Source organism: Hypanus sabinus, chromosome 22 (assembly GCF_030144855.1).
Source record: "Hypanus sabinus isolate sHypSab1 chromosome 22, sHypSab1.hap1, whole genome shotgun sequence".
Classification (NCBI taxonomy): Eukaryota; Metazoa; Chordata; class Chondrichthyes; order Myliobatiformes; family Dasyatidae; genus Hypanus; species Hypanus sabinus.
In genome coordinates, this window is record NC_082727.1 from 60,304,761 (window position 1) to 60,328,923 (window position 24,163).

The window sequence follows — 24,163 nt, forward strand, 5'->3', positions numbered from 1 at the left end:
TCAACAGATAAAGCCATCACAGAGAACCAAACTGACAAAGGATTTTGGACCGGAAATGTTAATTCCGTTCTCTCTCCATGAATGCAGTCTGAGTTGCTAAGTGTTTCCAGCTGTTTTTGTTTGTATTATGAAACAGTCTTTGACTACAGTATTTGTCTGGCAGACCTCCTACTAAGTGGACAAGTTATTGACACACAAATATAGGGTGATGGTACTGTGCTCCCTACATTAATGTTGATGAATTAGAATACATTGATAATGCAATGGCTTGTGGATTGGCTTTGTCTTTTCTTTTATAAACAGAGCATCTGTCTGGACAATCCTTCCTTTGTTTCAGCTAAGAACCTGCTACAGGTCTATGCTACAAATGCTTAGCTTGAAGACATGCAAAGGGATGGAGTTTGGACTTGATTTAGATGGTATCCCACCCACTCTAAACAGAAATCAGAACAAAGATGGGAACGCTGCCATGTACGGTCCCAAGCCCAGTTGCGACGAGAGGAGGGTTGGGCATGGAGCTAGCAACCCTACCCCATATAAACCCAGAGCTACAAAAGCAGCAACAGAAACTCTAAAGACCTCATCTCCAAGAGAGTAAGAATCTTCACCTCAGAGACATACAAAGTTGTGTGGTGAAAGCAGAAGCCACAAGGCTGATTACCCTTCCATCACCCAGGACCACCGCCATTGGAACATGGAACCTAAAGACCACATATGAAAGTGGAAAGACAGCACAAGTGGCAGCCAAAATGAACAACAATCTGTGCCTGCTCAGCATCAGCAAGGGAGAGAACCTGGTTAGAAAAATACAAGGCTAAATGTTTCACAGAAAAATTCTATTAAACACAACTATATTTGGTATTCAAAAACCAAATTACAGAAGCTGAAGGAAGCCAAGAACAGAAAGTAATTTTGTAAAACATGAAAAGCGTATAAACAACTGGTAATAGAGGGAGAAAAGGAAGATCAGAATAGCCAGAGCAGCTGAAAGAAAATAACAGCTTACTAATAGCCACTTATTCACCTTTGTTCTCTTCCACCTAAAGATATATTTCTGCATGAAAAATCCGCAATACAGTGGTCATTCTTCCTCTGAAGTAGCTAATTTTGTTCCTCAGAAGCTTAAATTCAGTATCCAAACAGTTCAAGCTGTTCTTCAGCCTAATGAAATACAAAATGGGTTCTATCCAATCATTTCATTGAGTTCTATAGTATCCAGTCATTTTGTTGAGTTCCTATTCAGTGAGTTCATTAACTTATCAACAGACCTCAGGCTAATGTAATGATGGCAACCATATGCAATTTTGATGTGTTTTTATTTTCAGAACCCAACATTACAGGTGGATGTAGAAACATTTACTACTTTACTACTTGTGTAATTAACTCTATATTGTTCTTTAAATTAAAGTAATGTGGTATTTACTTTTTTGTTTACCTGATGAACTTGAACGACTTCCCATGCTGCTCGCCTCTTTGCTGTCACAGTTTCCATTTTCCACTTGTTCCAATCGTCGGCGTACTAGAAAACATTCACACAGGTCGCTAAAAATTATGTTTCTTGGCTTGGTCTAAAATTACACTAATATTATGGTAAGTTGATAATTGCTCCGAATTATTTATTTATATTTAAACAATACACTTTTTTCACCTTAGCTGAAATCAGTAAAAAAATAACAATGGCATTAAATTATCTCCGAAATCTGTTTGGCAAATGTCAAGTTGTAATTATACAAATCAATGTATGTTTTGCAGCCACTAATTTGTAGAAGTACACTTTATATTGTCAATCAGAATAATTCCTACGCACCTTGCTGAAGCTGTTTCGTGAGGTCTTTAATATTTGTTGCTTTCTTTCGTTTCTGTGTGGCAAGCTCATCTTTCAGCTCCTCCACTTGTAAATTCAGCCTACTCACTTCCTTTTGTTCACCGATCACCTCATTTTGCAGAGTTTTCACATCTTCTTGCCGTAGTTGCTGTTCTTTCTGCAATCTGTCCACCTACGTACAAACCAATGCACATAATGATTGATATTAAACTACCAACAGTTACTTTGTACAATTCGTTAATATTACAGTACTGTGCAAAAGTCTTAGGCACATATATAGCTAAGGAGCCTAAGACATTTGCACAGTACTGTTGTAATTATATTTATTGCACTGTATTGCTGCCACAAAACAAAACAAATTTCATGACATATGAGCGATGACATCTCTGATTCGGATATGGGTCTTTATTGTGATCTGAGAGTGGGTAAGGGGAAGGGAGAAGGGAATCATAATTGGAAAAAGGGGAAATGAGAGGGGAGAGAGCAGGAAGCACCAGAGAGCCATTCTGTAATGATCATTAAGCCAAATGTTTGGAATCAAATGACTTTGCCTAGCGACTCAGGGCTGTGTGTGTCTGCACCTGCACCACCCCTGCCCTGGCACTCCTTGTCATCAGTCCCACACCCTTGCCATTCCCAACATCCTTTGCTCCTGGCAGATTTACAAACTTGCTCTCTGCTCTACGTAGACAAACACAGCAGTACTGTAAAAATGTCTTAGGCACCCTAGGTATATATATGTACCTAAAACTTTTGCACACCACCGTATACGAGTGAATAAGGCCAGGTTTCACAACATCAGCTTTTCTTTTAAAATGTTACTATTATAAATTAAGATTTTTCTTTTGAACCCAAATGCATCAAGCACGAATGAAAATCTCACATTAGTGAAAAAACAGAAGTAGGCTTATTTTATGTGTGGATTTCATTGTAGTAGTCATAGTAATTTTTGTCTTGAATAACTATCCATTAATTCTCCCAGGGAATTTTCAACTTGCTGTTATCTTACATTCACTTCAATAATATAAAAAAACATTGGGATTTTAGGTGCCATGAGGTAGATCTTTAAGCAAATTAAATTATAAGCAGACTCCCAACTGTTTTCTGGAAATACTTTGTATTCAAGTATAACTGTCCTAGGTCTTCACTTCTTGCCTCTAATTCACAGAATGACACAATATGGGAGCAAGCTGCCTGGCCCATCGGGTCAGAAGATAGCCAATGAAATTCAATCACAGCTCCTTCAATAAACAAAAGACAGCAAAGGATTATGTAGATAAATGGATGACAGGTGGAAATCTGCCATGGTCTAACAGAATGGCAGAACAGACACCAGAGGATAAACAGCTTACCACAAGTGAAATAATCTGATTTTTTAAATCCAGCACCAGAAACGAAAACAAAATCTAGCTCAAATTCCCACAAGGACACCCCAGTATACATTTCCAAGCACTTCCTCAGCAATGTGCATTGATTTCAATTGTATAAAAGCTCAGAATATTCTTCCACACTAACTACCTTCATAATCACTTTGAATAAGCTAAGATCTACTTCATTATAAAATGTATTTCTTTCTGCTATTCTTGTGGAGAACAGAAATTATATTTTCCATAGTGGCACCATGGTAGCATAGTGGTTAGCGCGATGCTATTACAGCTTGGGACATCAGAGTTCAATTCCAGTGTTCTGTGTAAGTTTGCACATTCTTCCCATGAGCACATGGATTTCATCCAGGTGCTCTGGTTTCTTCTCAGCCTGTAGACATACTGGTTAGTAGTTAATTCATCATTGCAAATTGCCCTGTAATTCGGCTAGTGTTAAATAGGTAGGTTATTGGGCAATACAGCTCATTGGGTCAGAAGAGTTTAATCTTCTGAAATTTCATATAGTAAAGTATATGAAATATTTGCTAGAAATGAATTTTTCATCAAGTCATTAATTTGTGATGGATCAAAAAATGAAGACCATATAGTTACCTTGTGTATATTTTATATACAAAAGCAAAGATACAGAAAAAAAATATAGCATTACTCAGCAATACTAAAACGTTCTTAAATGTAGCTAGCAACCAAAGCTCAAGGAAAAATCTCTATGAACGTCAACAAATGAAGGCATTTGTTTTTCAGTCTTACCAGCTCAACATTGGTCTGTCCTAGCTCTTCAAGCTGCCCACTCAGTTGCCGTTCACGAATGCTTAGTCTGTCAAGTTGTGTCTGTAGTGTATTGTTTTCAGACTGAAGTTGTGCATTTTTGCTTGTCAATTTTTCTGTGAATACAAGCAACTCAGATTCTTTTCTACGACTCCCTTCAATATCCTCTTGCAAATCTGTAATGAGCGAATTCAGGTTGTCAACCTCTTCCTTCAGTGACTGAATCTCTTGTTCATTTCTGAAACGTAATCGGAACAGATTATTATTCTGTACTGGTCTGCTCTTGTAGAAAATAACTTTAAAGTTGTAAACAATCTTGCCTACTGTACTTCAGAACACAACAAGCAAACGTAATTATGATACAAGTAACAGCTAAACAGCTGATAGAACTCAGCAGGTCGAAAAGCACCCATGGAGGCAAAGGAATTGGGTTGTTTTGGGTTAAGAACCTACATCAGGACTCAAAATCAGAATCAGGTTTGTTATCACCAATGTTCCCTCTACTAATTTTTTACAGCTGCGCGGACCAACTATTGCTCTGAGCTGGAAATTTTTACCCAGCCTGTAAACTGAGTGACACATTAAATGTTAACATTACCATTATATAGAAGAAAATTCCAGCTGCACAGCAACAAAGGCTACATGCATGGGAACATTTCAGTTACTGTGTGGCCGCGCACCTGTGCTGTGCGAGGGAACAGAGGTCATCACTAACATATGCAATGAAAATTGTTACTTTGTGGTAGCAATATAGTGGAAGACATAAAAATTACAGTAGCTTATAAAATAAATAAATAGTGCAAAAGCCCAAAAATGAGGTAATGTTCATGGGTTCATGGACTGTTGAGAAATCTGATGACGGAGGGAAGAAGCTGTTATTAAAATGCTGAGTCTGAGTAGGTAAAGGAAAGATAGCAGGTATATAGAAGTGACAGGGAATAGGTTATGTTAAAGATACAAGATTACAGATGGAACCAGATTGCTGGGGAGTTGGCGGGTGCAAGAAAACTGGGAACGTAGGGATGATAGGCAGATCAAGCCAATTAGGAGAAGTAAAGGAAGGAGTGTTGAGATAGAAAGTGATAGGTAAAACAAAACATAAATGAGAAAAAAAATGGACCCCATGAGGGGTGAAGAAAGGAAAGTTTAGCCAAGGGAAATGAAACCCAGGTAGATAGGTAAGTGGTGATGTGCAGATGGAACCAGATAGAGAAGGTGATAAGCCTGGGAAATTGGCAGAGGGGCGGTGGTGGGGGTTATGGTAGACAACGTGAATGAAGGGAAAGAGATTACCCTTTGGTGAGAACCGGGAAAGGAACTCAGAGGAAGTGGATTATCTGAAACTGGAAAATTCAATAATGTAGGCTACCCAAGGCTACCATGTGAGATGCTGTTCTTCTAACTTGTAAATGGCCTCACCATAACAGTGGAGAAGCTGAAGCAGACAGGTCTATGTGTGGGAAGGGGAAGAGGTGCTGAAATCACGTGCAACCAGAAGCTCAAGATGGCTGTTGCAATTGTGCATGCTCTCCAGGTTCTCAAACCAAAGTATTGACTATCCTTTGTCTCCACGGATGCTCCTTGACAAACTTAAGTTCTTCCAGCAGTTCACCACCTTCTGCACCAGATTCCAGGATCCGCAATCTCTCAAATCTCTTTTAATTTTATCTTAGACTTTTCTAAAATTAATTGCTACAAAATATTACATTAAACAAAAAACAAGTTATAAATTTTTTAAAAGATGATAGTGGCTCTATATTTTAAGTCCCCTTCTAACAAGCAGCACCTTAGTGATGGCAGTACAATCTCATTGACAATATCAGCATGAAAAGAATAGCTGCTCCATATTAATGACAAGACACTTCTCAGTCCCTAAAAGTCGCTAGCAGTCATTTTGTCTTCCGTGAAAAATAAAAAAAGGACAAAAATAGGCAAAGAGAGAAGGAAATGCAAATTCTTGTCAGATATGAGTACAAGAATGGTTAATACAAAAGGGAATTATTGAAAAAGTATATATTTTATTGCAACAAAAGAAAAAGCTTGATCCCTACCCTTCAAGTTGTTCCTGCAACTGGTTTACCAACTTGACACGCTCATGCAAAGATTGGCATTCTGCTTTTTGTCGGTTGATTATTTCTTTATACTTTGACAGTTCATCTTCTGTCCTCAGTCGCTCATCTTCAAGACATTGCACCTACAGGAGGATGGGAAAGGCCAGAATAACAGCGTTACCAGAGCAAATCCACAAAACTACACCAATTTTTGTTGAATGATAATAATGAACAGCAGATTCCCTATGGCTTCTGCAGTTAATTCAGAAAAACATATTTTCAGAAGCATTTATTTCTTGATTTCCTCTTTTAAACTTAGTAATTGGCTTTTAGAATTACTACTGATGTACATAAACAGATGTGAAATAGAACAGAAGGTAAAAGACATAGGTGAGGCTACATTTGAAATATCATGTTCAGTTTTGGTCACTGTTAAGCTGGGCAAAAGTGCAGACAGGATTCACAAGGATGTTGCCAGGACTCAAGGAACTGAGTTATAAGGAGAAGATGGCAGGCTAGGACTATTTTCCCAGTCAATATAAGAAACAGAGGGGTGATCTTATTGAAGTGTAAAAAATTATGAGGGGGTTTAGATAGGGTGAATGCATTCAGCCTTTTTCCCAGGGTTGGGTAATTATCAAGGGCACCAGTTTAAGATGAAATTAGAGAGATGCAACAGGAATCTGAGAGGCAACTCTTTCACCCAGACAGTGTATAGAACGAGTTTAAAGGAAGTGGTTGAAGCAGTTACATTAAAGCAGGTACATCAGCATTCTAAAGGCAAAATGACACACCATGGCTAACAACAGAAGTCAAAGCCAATATAAAAACCAAAGAGAGGGCATATAATAGAGCAAAAATTAGTGGGAAGCTTTTAAAAACCAATAAAAAAAAGTAATTAAGAAGGTAAAGATGGAATTTGAAAGTAAATTAGCCAATAATATTAAAGAGAATACCAAAAGTTTCTTCAGATACATAAGGTATAAAAGAGGAGTAAGTGCGCATATTGGACCGCTGTAAAACAATGCTGCTTTTGATGTTGTGTACTTGGATTTTCAGAAGACCTCTGACAAGGTGCCACACATGAGGCTGCTTAACAAGCTACGAACCTATGGTGTTACAGGAAAGATTTTACTATGGTTAAACCAGTGGCTGATTGGCAGAAGGTGAAGAGTGGAATAAAGGGAGCCTTTTCTAGCTGGCTGGTGGTGACAAGAGGCGTTCCACAGGGGACTGCTTTGGGACCAATTCTTTTTAAGTTATATGTCAATGATTTGGATGATGGAATTGATGGTTTTTTTGCAAAGTTTGCAGATGATTTGAAGTAAGTGGGGGGACAGGTAGTTTTGAGGAAATAGAGAGGCTTCTGAAGGACTTAAGACAGATTAGAAGAACGTGCAAAGAAATAGCAGATGGAATACAGCGCTGGGAAGTCTATAACTATGTAACAATTACAGCACGGAAACAGGCCATCTTGGCCCTTCTAGTCCGTGCCAAATACATACTCTCACCTAGTCCCACCGACCTGCACTCAGCCCATAACCCTCCATTCCTTTTCTGTCCATTTACCTATCCAATTTTACTTTAAATGACAATACTGAACCTGCCTCTACCACTTCTACTGGAAGCTCGTTCCACAGAGTTACCACTCTCTGAATAAAGAAATTCCCCCTCATGTTACCCTTAAACTTTTGCTCCCTAACTCTCAACTCATGACCTCTTGTTTGAATCTCCCCTACTCTCAATGGAAAAAGCCTATCCACGTCAACTCTATCTATCCCCTTCATAATTTTAAATACCTCTATCAAGTCCCCCCTCAACCTTCTATGCTCCAAAGAATAAAGACCTAACTTGTTCAACCTTTCCCTATAACTTAGGTGCTGACACCCAGGTAACATTCTAGTAAATCTTCTCTGTACTCTCTCTATTTTGTTGACATCTTTCCTATAATTCGGTGACCAGAACTGTACACAATACTCCAAATTTGGCCTTGTACAATTTCAACATTACATCCCAACTCCTATACTCAATGCTCTCATTTATAAAGGCCAGCATACCAAAAGCTTTCTTCACAACCCTATCCACATGAGATTCCACCTTCAGGGAACCATTATTCCTAAATCACTCTGTTCTACTGCATACTTCAATGCCCTACCATTTACGATGTATGTCCTATTTGGATTATTCCTACCAAAATGTAGCACCTCACACTAATCAGCATTAAACTCCATCTGCCATCGTTCAGCTCACTCTTCGAACTGGCCTAAATCTCTCTGCAAACTTTGAAAACCTACTTCATTATACACAAAACCACCTACCTTAGTATTATCTGCATACTTACTAATCCAATTTACCACCCCATCATTCAGATCATTAAAGTATATGACAAACAACATTGGACCCAGTACAGATCCCTGAGGCACACCACTAGTCACCGGCCTCCAACCTGACAAACATTTATCCACCACTACTCTCTGGCATCTCCCACCTAGCCACTGTTGAATCCATTTTACTACTTCGATATTAATACCTAATGATTGAACCTTCCTAACTAACCTTCTGTGCGGAACCTTGTCAAAGGCCTTACTGAAGTCCATATAGACAACATCCACTGCTCTACCCTCGTCAACTTTCTGAGGAACCTCTTCAAAAATTTCAATAAGATTTGTCAAACATGACCTTCCATGCACAAATCCATGTTGACTGTTCCTAATCAGACTCTGTCTATCCAGATAATTATATATACCATCTCTAAGAAAACTTTCCATTAATGTACCCACCACTGACGTCAAACTTACAGGCCTATAATTGCTAGGTTTACTCTTAGAACCCTTTTTAAACAATGGAACAACATGAGCAACACGCCAATCCTCCAGCACCATCCCCGTTTCTAATGACATTTGAAATATTTCTGTATATGTTTATGCACTTTGGTAAAAGAAATGAAAGGGCTGACTAATTTTCTAAACAGAGAGAAAATACAAAAAGCCGAGGTGCAAAGGGACTTGGGAATCCTTATGTAGGATTCTCTAAAGGTTAATTTGCAGGTTATTTCCGTTGTGAGGAAGGCAATGCAATTTTACCATTCATTTCAAGAGCACTAGAATATGAAAGGATGTAATGTTGAGACAATAAACCAATGGAGAGGCCTCATTTGGAGTATTTGTGAGCAAGTTTGGGCCTCTATCTTAGAAAGGATGTGCTGAAACCAGAAAAGGTTCAAAGGAGGTTCACAAAAATGATTCAAGGATTGAATAGCTTGTCATATGAAGAGCGTTTGAGGGCTCTGGGCAGGTATTCACTAGAATTCAAAAGAACGAGGGGGTGACCTCACAGAAATATATCAAATGGTGAATGGCCTTGATAAGAGTGGAGTGGAGAGGATGTTTCCTATGGTTGGAGAGTCTAAGACCAGAGGATGCAGCCTCAGAATAGGGAGGCGTCCTTTTAGAACAGAGATAAGGAGGTATTTCTTTAGCTTGAGAGTGGTGAATCTAAGGAGGCCTTGGAGGCAACTGTGAAGGCCAAACCTATATGTATATTTAACGTAGAGGTTGATAGTTTCTTGATTGTTCAAGGCATGAAGGGATACGGAGAGAAGGCAGGAGTGAGACTGAGAGGAAAATTAGATCAGCCATGATGAAATGGCAGAACAGTCATGATAGACAAACGGCCTAATTCTACTTCTATATCTTATGGTCTAATTAACAACATTTAATAGACATTTCAAGGGATGTGGGTCAAACATGGGCAAATGGGATTAGTTTAGATGGGAGTGCGAGTGACATGGACCATCTGGTCCAGAGGGCCTGTTTCTGAGCAGTATGACTATGACTCTGGAAAGAAGGTGTGCAGCAAAATAATATTTTTTATTCAAGTACTTTGTTGTAAAAAGGACAGCTGACTAAAATAGGCAACAAAGTTTTAAGAGTTATTTTAGAAATCCTTCATGAACTTAACAAATGGCAATTGCAAAGTTAAAAAAAAGTATTCACCTTTGTTCTCAAAGTATGCAACTCATCCATCCCTTCCTTAAAAGTTTTCTTCAGATCATCAAGTTCTTTTATTTGAGCAAGGTGGATCTGAGGATTTTTTGGTGAAAAAATACACAATATTTATTTCCAAGGCATATAAATACAGTGGATTCCCATTAATTGGGATAACCTCAGGAACAGTATATTTTGGTCCAATTAAGCAGCTGCCACAATTAGCTGAAGTTTCATGGAAATAGTTAAGAACATAAAAAAAGGCAAACTACTGTTTAACTGATTAACAAATTATGTATTTAAATGAAATACAGAATGAATCAGAATAATAGCAGTACAGCATTATACAACTATAGCCCCTAACAGTGTATGCTGCCATGCTCTTTTGATTGACTATAGATGAACAAAATCAGTGGACACCTAGTGCAGATAATAGACTGCCTTCATACAATGCTTACGTAATATTCAAGATGATTGTTGATACCTTCAAATTTTTCATTGTTCCTAACTTGAGGAAATAGTTTACTCTAAGCATGGTGTAGTGTTTAACAGCTGCACAAGTGCACACAACTGATGCTAATTAGAAACTTTGGCAACAGTCTCCTGCCCCAATTAAGTGGCATAGTGTCCCAAATAAACAAAAGGAATCCTGGTTATTTTCTCAATTAGTTTTTGCTCTTTAAGAGTTGTCCCAAATAAATCCCAAATTAACCAATGGCCCAGTTAAATGTTATATCCACTGTATTTCTTAAGAAATCTATAATCTCAGTTCTGCTTTATTCTCATAAGAAAATAAATTACTCAGGCTGTAAGATTTCATTGTAAAACTCTAATAATCATCATATGACTTTGGAAATCTGGAGCGAAAAAAACAAACAGCATGAGTTATTCATTAACAAAAGAAATTCTGTAGATGCTGGAAATCTAAAGCAACACATACAAAATGCTGGAGAAACTCAGCAAGACAGGCAGCATCCTTGGAAGTGAACAAACAGTTGATGTTTTGGGCTGCGACTCCTCCTCAGGACTGCAGCATCTGTAGTGATGGGGGAGGGGTGGAGGGTGGTGAGGATGAAGGAATTATCATTGTCTTGAGACAAGGTGCTACATCAGGACTCAAGAGAAGAGGAAAACTCCTTCAAAGTTAGCTTGCTTTGAAGAGACTTCAAAAATCTTCACAGTCTAGCATCTTGTTCATTTATGTGTCTGGAATGTGAGCAAGATGCCCAGATGTGAGAGACTGGTATGCAACCACAGCCAGAGGTCTGGACTATGGGCTGGGTGTATGACTGGAGATCAGATTAGGATCTGATTATTAAAGTCTCAATGGCTGCAGGATTATTTAAGTTTTATTGTACAACCTTCTGGACTCATCACTGAATTCACACCTTCAAGAACTCAGTTCTTCTGTGCTCTGCTTCACTTATTACTTTAAGCATTTTCTGTGCTAATTTCAGATTTCCAGCATCTGCAGTATTTTATCTGTAGATCCTTCCTCCCAACATTAATTACAAACTTAACAGCTCAGGATTCTTAGCTGTAGTGCTTAGAAGTTATCAACATTTGAGGTTTAAAGTCCCTCCTAACATCAATTAGTTTCGTTTTTGTGTGAAGAATTCTCTATATCGAATTCTGGCTCTGGAAAATATGAACATTTTGAAATCAATTCTATCAAAGTTACTTAGGTTATTTTCTGCATTAACATTCCACTCTCACTTGCATTTTGTGCACTTATATGACATCTTGTAATCTCTTTCTTCTAAATCCTCTAAGTATTTTGATGCAGGCACAGCTCACCTCCATTTCATCAGATTTTTCCTGCAAACGTTTTTCCAGTTCTCCTTTGGTCTCTCGAAGTTTGGCATCTAACTCATTGGACTTAATTTCTTCAGATTCCTTTGAAAACAGACAAAATACAGTCAAGTTAAGAAAGCAACACGATGTATTGAGGCCACAAGAAACAAAGTTCATCTGGTCAAAGGATAGCTGAATACAATTTTTATTTTTTTGTAAGTCTGTAATAGTAGAAACATGAAATACATTTTGTCCAGACTATAGTTTGGCTACAGGCCAGTTATTACATTTTGAATCTAAAACATTCCTCACATTAGGATTGGTCAATCATTCAGCTACAGGGCAATGCTACCAAAATATTATACTTTTAATTAACACACACAAAATGCTGGTGGAACGCAGCAGGCCAGGCAGCATCTATAGGGAGAAGCGCTGTCGCTGTTTCAGGCCGAGACCCTACGTCAGGACTAACTGAAACTAAGGGTCTCGGCCTGAAATGTCGACAGCATTTTGTGTGTGTTGCTTGAATTTCCAGCATCTGCAGATTTCCTCGTGTTTAACTAAATTAACTTATTTTATTTATTTAGTGATACGTCGCGGAGCAGACCCTTCAGATCACACTGCCCCAGCAACCTCCGACAAACCCAATTAATTCTAACCTAGTCACAGGACGATTTACAATGACCAATTAATCCACCCAGTATGACTTTGGACCACAGGAAGAAACCAGAGTACTCCATGAGGAGAATATAGACTTTTTACAGAACGGAGCTGGAATTGAACTCTAAACTCTGAATCGCTAACCACTACACTATCATGGTGCACACAGATTTCATAAATAGGAAGGAGTGCACTTTGAGTAAGCTATTATATTGAACTTTTAAAACCACAATCCATGTTTCATGCTTTCCTATTCTAGTACATAATGGTCCTAAAATATTTTTAGCTGCAATGAAAAATACAAGTGATTCAATTTACACATTTAATTCATAAATTTAACAGAAAGATTACTGTTAATCATTTGTAAGAGCCATTAAGTACTTACATTCTTCACACAATCCTGAAACGCCCTGCAGTATGGTGCATTGAAATTTATAGCCTGTAAAATACTCCCCACACCTGGCTGTCACGTACAGATTTCAACCAAAGATCAGCACCCATGCTCTGCGCACCACTATAAAATAATGCTCCGTTGCAACAACCAATAAGCCCATGTATGATTTCTGAAGTTACCAAACTGCTAACAACGGGCCCACAGCTGAAATAGTCACTGGCATCCCTTTGCATTGCTGATAAACTACACTTATGGACCAATTTCTAGATCTGATTTACAGTGGTCATTTATTACATAATTACTGATATGTTTACTTTCTACGAGGAAACTATTGATATTGAGGTTTTGGAAAATTTAAAGGTTATTTTAATGGAGGAAAGAGAAAATGAGAATCTAGTTTAAAATACAAAAAGCAAGTTCTTTTAGCAGCAAACTCAAACCAACCTGATAGGTTTTGATCATGTCTTGACAGTTTCTCCGAATTTGTTCTGTCTCTTCTTTAGCCTGAGTTAACCTGACCGTTGTTTCCTTCAGTTTTTCTCGAGTTTCCTATCAAGATAGTAAATAAGGTACTGAAATTTAAAATCAATGTTTTGTTGAATGATCGGTAAAGTTATTTCAAGTCTACCTCTGCAGAATAAAGACAGAATATAATTACAGGCCTTATCAAAGAATCCTGCCAGCACTAAAGGAATTGAGAGTAATCGTCCATTTATCAGGGTAATGTAATTTTTTCCCATTCCCAGGCTACTTCTCAAAGTTCTGAAGTTAAGGTTAATTATCATTCAACCATACATAAACACCCATGAATACAGCCAAATGAAACAGTGTTACTCTGGGGCCAAGGTGCAATGAACAGTCATACACAGCACAAGGTACATGTTATACAGCAGTAAACATACAATCACACAGAAAATGTACATAGCTCGTTCCTAATTGATGGTGCATGGGTGTTATCAGCAAGAGCAAGCCAGAAGTTTTCTTTTCATTCAAGTACCGATCCAGTTTCTTACTGAAATGTACAATTAAATCTGTTCCCATCTTCCTATGTGGGAGCCTATCCTTGGACATAAATATTTGCTGTGCAAAAAGGATTTCTTCATGTTGCCTTTACTTTGTCTCAACTCCATGTCAGGGAATAGTATAACTAAGAAATAGGCCTTTTCAGCTCATCTTTTCCTCATCAGTCACAATGCACACTAACCCCAGTTGTCTGAATTAAGCCGGTATTCCTCTGTGCCTTTCCTGTCTAAGGATCTGTCAAAATGCTTATAGAACGTAACTGTACCTGTCTTTTATAGGATAACCACCATCTTCCATGTGAAAAACTTACTTCTCTGATTTCCTTTAAATTTCACCCTTCTCACCCTAAGCCCATGTCCTCTAGTTCTATACTCCCCTAGCTCGGGAAAACTCTGACTATCTATGCCCTGCATAATTTTGTAAACATCTAAGGTCATCTCTAAGTGAAAATAGACACAGTCTATCCAATGTTGGTGGAACGCAGCAAGCCAGGCAGCATCTATAGGAAGAAGTACAGTCAACGTTTTGGGCCAAGACCCTTCATTAGTCCTGACGAAAGGTCTCGGCCCAAAATGTCGACTGTACTTCTTCCTATAGATGCTGCCTGGCCTGCTATGTTCCACAAGCAATTTGTGTGTATTCCTTGAATTTCCAGCATCTGCAGATTTCTTCGTGTTTACAGTCTATCCAATCTCTCCTTATAACTACTAGTTTGACTTCCAGGCAATAGCCTGGTGAATCTCTTTTGCATCTTCTCTATTGCTAACACATCCATCCTGTAGTCTGGGAACCAGAATGGTACACATACTCCAAATGTTGATTAACTAATGTTCTATATAGCTGCAACATGATTGCCCAACTCCTACACTTAATCCCTCAGTTTAAGGCGGGAAACATACCAAATGCCTTTCTCACTACTCTATACACCTGTGTAACCATTTTCAATGAGCTATAGGCTTGCACCCCAGAGTCCCCCTGTACATTAGTTACAGGTAGGACATATAGTGTAAGTAACAGAGACATTAAGAGTGCTTACTTTCCAAAGTGCATTATCTCACGTTTTCCTAGATTAAATTCTGTCTATTACCACTCCACCCAACCTTCCCACTGATCACTGATCTATTGTATCTACTGATGACTTTCTTCGCTGCCTATGAATCCACTAATTTTTATACAATCTGCAACCTTACTAACCAGACCATCCAAGGCAACTACATTTATCATAAATCTTCCCATAAGACGCAGTGCACTCAGTTATAGTGGGTTCTACGGGTTCAGCCAAAGGTGCTATTGTTCTTTTTAAATGCATTTTTAATATGATTGCAAGACCCTGCTGAACATTAAGAACTTAAAGTACTGCAGGTCTTCCCCATCAGCAAGCTGCTTGTTGGCAGAAGGAGCTGGACTTGATGCACGAAGGCGGTGTGAAGTCTGAACAGCAAGTGATTATCTTAGTCGCTTTTCTTATGATTGCATGACCCTGTTGAACATTGCTAATGTGGAATGCTGCAATTCACTGATTTATTGGTGGATGGTAGCGAGCACTAAGCATTAAGCCATGGTGTTGCCTGTTTACAGCTGTCCAGGACAGGACAGAGACGTTGGAGTGCTCTGCAGTGTACAAGTTGGAGCAGGTGTTGTTCCCCCGCCCCTCCAGTGTCTGTTAAGCAGAAGACAAGATGTATTGTGTTCAACTGCAGACTTCTGCAACATTCACAGACTCAGGGTCTTGGACTAAATTGTTTTTTTGGGGGGGGGCTGTATTTTACTGTTATCTTTTATGTGATATGCCTTATGCTGTGTATGACTGTTAGTACTGTGTTTAGCACCTTGGCCCTGGAGTAACACTGTTTTATTTGGCTGCATTCATGGGTATTCATTAATGGTTGAATGACAGTTAAACTTGAACTGAACTATCAAAGATTCCAATGCTGATCCCCGAGATACACAACTTATTACAGATCCAGTCAAAAAGCATCCTTAAACCCTTTCTACTTTATCTTCCTGGACCCACGTGATGTATGCCTCACTGGCCTCTGGCTTTCAGGCTTATCGCTACTTCCATTTCTGAAAAAGGGGTTAACATTAACTATCCTCCAGACTTCTGGCACTTCACCAGTGGCTAACGAAAATGCAAAATTCTCTGTCAGAATTCCAACAATCTCCTCCCATTTGCTTAGCATCCTGGGATACAGAACAGAAACAGGCTTTTCGACACATAGTATGTGCTGAACCATTAATCTACCTGGTCCCATTGAACTGCACCCAGGCCATAGACCTCCATATGCTTCCTATCCATGTAACTATCCAAATTTCTCTTAAATGTTGAAGTCAATCTCACATCCACCACTTATGCTGGTATCTTGTTCCACACTCTCACCTCCGAGTGAAGTTCCCTTTCATGTTCCCATTAAACATTTCACCTTTCACCCTGAACCTATGACCTATAATTCTAGTCTCACACAACCCCAGTGGAAAAAGCCTTCTTGCATTTACGCTATCTATACCCTTCATAATTTTGTATACCTCCATCAAATCTCCCCTCAATCTTCTACACTCTAGGCAATAAAACCCTAACCTATTCAATCTTTCCCTATAACTCAGGTCCTCATGTCCTAGGGATTTATCCATTTTTATGTGCCTCAATATTTCTAACAGTTCCTCCTTCCTGATACAGACATGCTCCAGAACATCAGCTGAGTCTCTTTCAACTCTCCAGCCTCTCTATTCTTTTCCCTGCTGAATACCCTTGAGACATTTGGGAACTGATTAAAATCCCCTGCTCCACACACAGATCACATCCTTGGTCCTTGAGGGGGCGGTACTCCTCCCTTAGAAATCCTCTTCTTTATAACATACTGTAGGTCTTTAATCTTTCTTACCAAAATCATTTCATAGCAGGTTTTGCGCTCCTAATTTCTTAAGCTCTCTCCTACATATCCCCTATAAACCTTAAAGGATAAATTTAAGAGCCATTTCTGAAACCTTGTAAGGGGGTTTCTTCTTGATGTATGGGGTTTTTTTCTTTTTTTTTGTTACTGCGTGCGTTAATCAAAATGGCTTCTTTGTTTTGTTAAAAGTAGGAATGCTTCTTTGTTATCATATGATAAGTGCTTTCTCTCGCAGCTTGTTTGGGTTAAAATTACTGATAACGAAAATTGTATTCATTTATTAACCAATTGGGATATTCTCTCTTCTGGGTCTGTAAGCTGTTGTTGGTGGGCTTTTGGGGAGTCAGCGTGAGGGGGAGAGAGAGGACGCGACGCTTTAAGCTGGCAACGGAACGGACCCTGAGCGGGGGTCCGAGGCCAGGGTTTTCAGCGAGGAGAGGAGACAAAGACAGACGTGCCGTGGGTGCTTGGTTGATCACTCTGGGTGGTCCTGAGCTACGAGTCGAGGAGGTCTAAGGGGATCGAATGGTTGTGCATGGTGGTTTGGACTTTGATAAGTTTTGGCATCTTTTCTTAGTTTTCTTTTTGTTCATATATAGTATATCGTTATTAGTCACTTAGTTCTAGTAAGATCTATAAAGTGAAATCATTTTATCGCATATGATGTACTGTCTGTTATTTGGCGTGTAGGAGACATCACACAGCATCCACACAAGCTGATAATCCAGTTTGGCGGGGCCGAAGGCTGCTCCCCCAGATGGAAGTGAGCTGAGCGAGCCTGAGGCGTGCCAGGGGGCTACACCTGATATACAGTATGCTTATGTTTCCTTCTTTTCCCTCATCTAATCTTCACTATCCCATGTTAACCAAGCCTCTCTGCACCTATCCTTACATGGACATGTTGAATTTGAACTCTTCAAAGTGCATTTATTATCAAAGTATGTATATACAACCTTGAGATTCGTTTTATTGTAGATAGCTACAAAACAAAGAAACACCAGAGAACATCATGCTTTCAAATGCTTCCCATTTCTCAGATGTTCTTTTCCCCTGCTGCAGCTACTCTCAATCAATTTCTACCAACTGCTGCCTCAAACAACTGAAATCTACATTCCCCTAGTTTTGAGCCCCAAATTGAGGACAAATTTTATCTTTTTTTCATGACTGCCATGAAACTTACCAAACTATGGTTAGTGTTCCCAAAGGATTTCTGCAGATACTTTTATTCCTTGTCCATCCTACAGCCCCCACACCCACATACCCCCTAACCTCACTAAGACTCTCCAAACTGCTTCAAAAATTATTTTGGAACTATTTTACAAGCTCTTATGCTCTTTGGCTCTCAACTCTTTTCGATAAAGGGGAATATTTTTCACTCTTTACTTTGATTTACTGCTTTTTGTGATGTTGAGCACTGCTGTAATATTTTTGCTCCAACTTCCCTGTCTCTTCTCCCACACCTTCTGAATATATCAAAACACATCACTCCAGAAATGGACATGAGATTTTAGTTTTGGCTGGATTAGTATTTTATAAATACTACACCCAATTTAATTTCTTCTACACTTTGTCTTTATTCAGTCCAGGTCCCATCTGCTCCCTTTCAAACTACTTTCTTAATATGTCTAATGACCTTCAAAGATGTAGATCTCTGACTCCAAGTGCATTCTGCTCCTAAGGAATGGGTTATATACATTATCCTCATTCTAGTTTTATCTCTACATACATTTCATCACAAATTTTCATCAGCTGTATAATGTCCACTTCACCTTTTGAAGTCTACAGCTATTTATTAGAGCCCTGAAATATACATCTAAGAATTTCATTGTCACTCGTTGGCTCATTTTGCCTAAAGCTTAAAATGACAACCTGTGTTAAAAACCACCAGTTATTCCAGTGATAATCTAGAGGGGAAAAATAATATTTTTCTGTACTATAAGATCTTTAAAGCCATGTTCCTGCTCCATTAATACAACTTTCCAACAGTATATAGAATTCCTTCAAAAAAAATTACTCTGCTGTCTCCACAGCTTCGCCCAGTTCTCCACATCGATCAAGTCAAATCTTCAGAGTAGGCCATAGGGCATTTGAACTGCTCTGCCTGCTATTCAATAAAATTATGGTTGATCCTATGACTTGTCTAATTCACAACTGTAAGACAAATAACTACAGCTTGGCATTCAACACCATTATAAGACCATAAAACATAGGAGCAGAATTAAGCTATTTGGCCTATCAAGTTGCTCATCATGGTTGATTTATTATCCCTCTCAAGCTCATTCTTCTACCTTCTCATGTTTAATTTACCCAATGACTTGGCTGGCCTCCTCTGGCCAAATAAATTCCTCCTCCACTCTGATATAAATGGACAACCTTCTATTCTGAGTCTATGGCCTCTGATCTTAGAATCCCCCGCTGGCCACATCCCCTATCTAGGCCTTTCAATGAAATTGCCCCTCATTCTTACAAACTCCAGTGAGCACAGGCCCAAAGCTATCAAATGTTAACCATTTCATTCCAGGAATCATTCTTGTGAATGTCCTCTGGACCCTCTCCAATGCCAGAACAGCTTCTTTTTTTTTTAATAAGGTAAGGAGCCAAAACCTGCTCACAGTACTAAAAAGTACGGTCCAATCAATACCTTATAAAGCCTTGTTCTTATATTCTAGCCTCTTGAATTGAATGCTAACATTGCATTTGCTTTATCACCAACTCAACCTGCAAGTTAATCTTAATGGAATCCTGAATGAGGACCCTCAAGACCCTTTGCATCTCTGAAAACTTCTCCCTTAACTCTAAGCATAGCTCTAATCAGTTTAGAAAATAATCTATGCCTTTATTCTGTCTACTAAAATGCATGACCATACACTTCTCTACACTGTATTCCATCTGCCACTTCTTTGCCAATTCTCCTTATTTGTCTGTCCTTTTGCAGACTGCTGCTTTCTTAGCACTATCTGCCCCTCCACCTATCATCGTTTGTTTTCAAACATAGCCACATAGCCAACAATTCCATCATCCAAATCATTGAAATGTAATGTGAAAAGAAGCAAGTTCAACATCAGCACTTACTGATCACCACTAGTCAACAGAAAAGGCCCCTTTTATTCCCACTCTTTGCCTTCTGCCAGTAAGCCAATCTTCTATACATGCATGTATCTTTAATACCATGGGCTCTTATCTTGTTTCACAGCTTCATGTGCGGCACCTTGTCAAAGGCCTTCTGAAAATCCAAGTAAACAACATCTACTAACTCCGCTTTGTCTATCCTACCTGTCATTTTCTCAAAGAATTCCAACAGATTTGTCAGGCAAGATTTCCCTCTTAAGGAAACCATGCTGACTCTGGCCTATTTTATCACATGGCTCCAAGTACCCCAAAACCTCATCCTTAATAATGGACTCCCAACATCTTCCCAAACACTGAAGTCAAACTAGCAGCCTTATAATTTCATTTCTTCTACCCCCCTCCCTTCTTAAAGAGTAGTGATGTTGGCAGTTTTGCAGTCCTCCGGAACCATTCCAGAATCTAGTGATTCTTGAAAGATCACTAGTAATGCCTCAACAATCTCTTCAACTAGCTCTGAATTATTCCCTTAGCACTAACATGAAACTTCAAAACATGGACCCATGAGCCTCCCTCTGCAACCAAATCCTTGCTTCCTTATTGGGAGATCACAGTCATTGCAGATTGTTGATAATATGTTCCTTGCTGACAATCAACATGGGCACACCTTAAGGATGCGGGATTAGCCCACTGCTCTACTCTCTCCACACTCATGACTGTGTGGCCAGTGTAAACACCATTTATAAATTCTCAGATGAAACCGCTGTTGTTGGTAGACTCTCAGATGGCAATATGGAGGCATACAGGAGTGAGATAGATCAGCTGGTTGAATAGAGTTGCAATAAGAATCGCACACTCAGTGTCAGCAAGACCAAATAAATTACTTTGGACTTCAGGCAGGCAAGGCAGCAGAATATGCACCTGGCCTTATTGAGGGGTTAGCAGTGACCAACTTCAAGTTCTGGGCATCAACATTTCAAAAGATTTGTCCTGGGTCTAACACACTGATGCAATCATGTAGGACACAATGCAGCTCTACTTAATTAGGAGTTTGAGCAGATTTCGTATATTACCCAAGATTCCTGCAGATTTCTATAGATGCATGGTAAAGAGCAATTGTACTGGTTGAATCACAGCCTGGTATGGATCACAAGAGGGCACTGACGGTTATATGCTCAGCTAGCTCCATCACAAGCACAAACCTGGACATCTGCAAGATGCAGTGCCTTAAGAAGCATTTATCATTAAGGATCACCAGGACGTAATCTCTTCTCACTGCTAGCATTAGAAATGAGGTACAGGAACTTGAAGACCCATAGTTAATGATTTAGGAACAGCTTCATTCCCCCAGCCATAAGATTTCTGAATGGCTCATAAAGTGTTGAACACTCCCTCATTATTTCTTTCTGTTTGCATTATCTACTTACTTCAGTAATTTAGAAATTGCTATGCCTTTGCACTGTTTTGCTGCCATAGATCAATAAATTTCATGTCACATATCATAATTAATCCAATACTGATCCTCATATCTTCCAACTTCCTTATGTTCAAAACTTTATCAATCTCACTTTGAGTATGTTCAATAACTGACCTAACACAAACAATTCTTTAGAGCAGAAAATGCCAAAGATTTTATTTTTCCCTAATTTCATTTCTAAAGGGCTAAATCTCTTGTATAGAGTGAAAAAAACAAAACCCTTACTTCCCAGTTCTCCAGCTCCAAGCAGCAGTTTGCGGCCTGACAATAAACCTTTCAGATCATTATCTGTCATTCATGTAAAAGATCTAAGATCGTTTACGTACATATCGACATTAGAATGTATGGCTCAAATTTGCTTAATTCTCTTCCAATTGTCTCCATGAGCAATGTCGCAAATTCATACTGTCTTCTGGGGGAAATAATCTTGGTTTCATTTTAAATGGAGTCTCCCCAGTTTTAATGCACAATCTCGTTTTGGATTTGTCACTAAAAGAAACTGTCCCACTAAATTAAAGCACTTGATCCTTTTTGTCAAGCCCTCCAAATCATCTATCAGCCTCAAAAAAACACAAGATAAACTTGTACAAAATGCTCCATTGATGATATTTCCACAATCATCATGTTGAATTTGCCCTTAACCACATTACTGCACCCTCTTCCCTTGTTAACTAACTTACATTTGCTCCCATAACCTGGATTCAGGTGATAAAACACCTATTGATTTTCAATATAATCCCTAAATTAATTAACCTTACTCAATCTGATTTTTTTTTTCTTTTCAAATTCCTCTAAAACTCAGCTTTTGGCCTTTTATTTTCAACATCTTAATAGCTATAATAATTATTTAATTATTTGCATTAACATTTCAACTGGTGGCTCTGAAATGCTTTTTTATAATGAATAACATATTCTGAAAGTAATCTATATAAATAAAAGCTGCTGATGATAATATGATGCCCTGGATAAAGCAGGAGATTCACAGTCTGCTGAGGGTTAGATCCACGGCATTCGACACTGATAATCACAGAATCCTACAAGAAGTCTCGGTACAACCTATGGGAGGTCAACGCGAGAGTGAAAAAAAAAATTCGATGTGAAACTAGAGAGGCACAATCAGGTGCACAAAAGCTGTGGTAGGGTTTGAATGCTGTAACTTTATACCAGACAAAACCTAAAAATGTAAGGGGTATATGAAGCACCACTAAATCTAATACTGTATGCTGCTAGGTTTCTCCTGGTAGGAAGCTCACAACCATTTATACACACTTTGAATGAGAAAATAACATAGCCTCAACATAAGTTCCCATTGCATTCAATGACATTACAGGCTGGCCACCAATTTTCTTGAAACTGATGGTTTGGCACCTCTTTTAATTTGGATAAAATTACAAGACACAGTTTACTGGATGGCCACCAGATGGCACTGTTACAAAACTCATTTTTACAAAAGCATGCTATTTTTATTATTTAATTGCACTTCATGTTGGTAGTCCCAATATTTTGTGCTTATTCTTGCTTATCTTATGTAAATTTAACCCTTGGAATGGCTTCCAAGATAAGTGCAGGTACTATGGTGGTGTCAAATGTAAACATCAGTCCATATCAATCCAAGATAAGGTTGAAATGTTGAGAAAACTGGACCAAGCTGTTTCTGCGTGAGCTGTGTGACTTACATGGCAATGGTTTGTCAATTCTGAATGATTTGAAGAAATAAAGAGAAAAAAATTACAATTCTATGCAAACAGTGATTAGCTAAGGCAAACGAGCATTAGAAAAAACTATGAAAGTTGTTAAGAGCACTAAGCATAATCAAGTGATGATTGAATGGTTTCACCAGTGTTGGAGTGATGGAGCCGACTTGTTGGGCAGTATGATGAACCAAACTAAGTTGTTAGATAAAGAACTTAAATTAGAACCTGTGAACATTACAACACATGACTATAGTGAAGGATGGCTTCAAAGGTTCAAAGAATTTCCATGCATAAAGTGTGTGAAGAAAAACGGTCTGCAAACCATAAAGGAGCTACTGAGTACACGTTCCAACTTGCGAAACTCAGAGCTGACAAAACCTCAGTCCTGAGCAGATGAAACTGCACTACACTGGCGATGCACACCTAGGCAAACATTAGCAACAGAAGACGAAAAAGACCCCACGGGATTCAAACAATCCAAGGACAATTACCATTTTAGGGTGCTCCAGCACAGCAGATACTCACAGATGTAAACCACCAGTGACTGGATAAAGCAAATACCCTAGGGTCTTGAAAGGGGTTAAAATTCCCCCGGCAACATATCGCACAAATAAAAATGGCTGGATTACCACCGACATTATGTTAGAATGGTTTGAAAAATATTTTGTGCCGGAAGCCAGAGCATATTACAAATCTGTAGGACTACATGAAGATTGCAAAATTCTTATTTTTGGATAACTGTTCAGATCACCCCAAAGTTGAATACCTGTATAAGAATAAAGTTTTACAGTGTATTTACCGCCAAACTGTACATTGCCTATCCAAACCCAAGACCAATACTGCGTTCTCTAAAGGTCAAGTATCGCTCACTTTTCATGAAATGTCTGTTGGATGAGGTGAATTAAAGAACTTAACATGAAGGACATGCTTTGGTTCATTGCTTGAGGGTGGGAAAAGGTAGAACCTTCAACACTAAAGAATGGCTAACATAAGTTGTGACCTGTCTTGATGTTTGGTAATGTGTCTGAAGAAAAGCTTGACGATAATTTTACAAGATTTTGTGTACCAAAGGAGAAAGTAGTTGTTCATGATTTGCTTGCATAAGCAAAAAGTGTTACAGGACCTGCTTTCAAAGATATAGCAAGTAGTGTT

General features: G+C 38.8%; 1 protein-coding gene across 5 annotated transcripts in view; it reads right to left on the reverse strand.

The window, feature by feature from the left end:
* ccdc186 (coiled-coil domain-containing protein 186) overlaps window positions 1-24,163 on the reverse strand; it is a 118,681-nt gene that overhangs the window by 40,592 nt on the left and 53,926 nt on the right. For 3 of the 5 annotated variants that reach the window (XM_059947899.1, XM_059947902.1, XM_059947898.1), the window contains exons 7-13: window positions 13,305-13,409; window positions 11,810-11,908; window positions 10,022-10,108; window positions 6,027-6,169; window positions 3,958-4,213; window positions 1,808-1,997; window positions 1,424-1,519 (exon numbers count right to left, since the gene is read on the reverse strand). In XM_059947899.1, coding sequence (XP_059803882.1) covers window positions 1,424-1,519; window positions 1,808-1,997; window positions 3,958-4,213; window positions 6,027-6,169; window positions 10,022-10,108; window positions 11,810-11,908; window positions 13,305-13,409 — 976 coding nt within the window. The remainder of the gene's footprint in view (window positions 1-1,423; window positions 1,520-1,807; window positions 1,998-3,957; window positions 4,214-6,026; window positions 6,170-10,021; window positions 10,109-11,809; window positions 11,909-13,304; window positions 13,410-24,163) is intronic. The other 2 variants (XM_059947901.1, XM_059947903.1) reach the window with 1 other exon arrangement.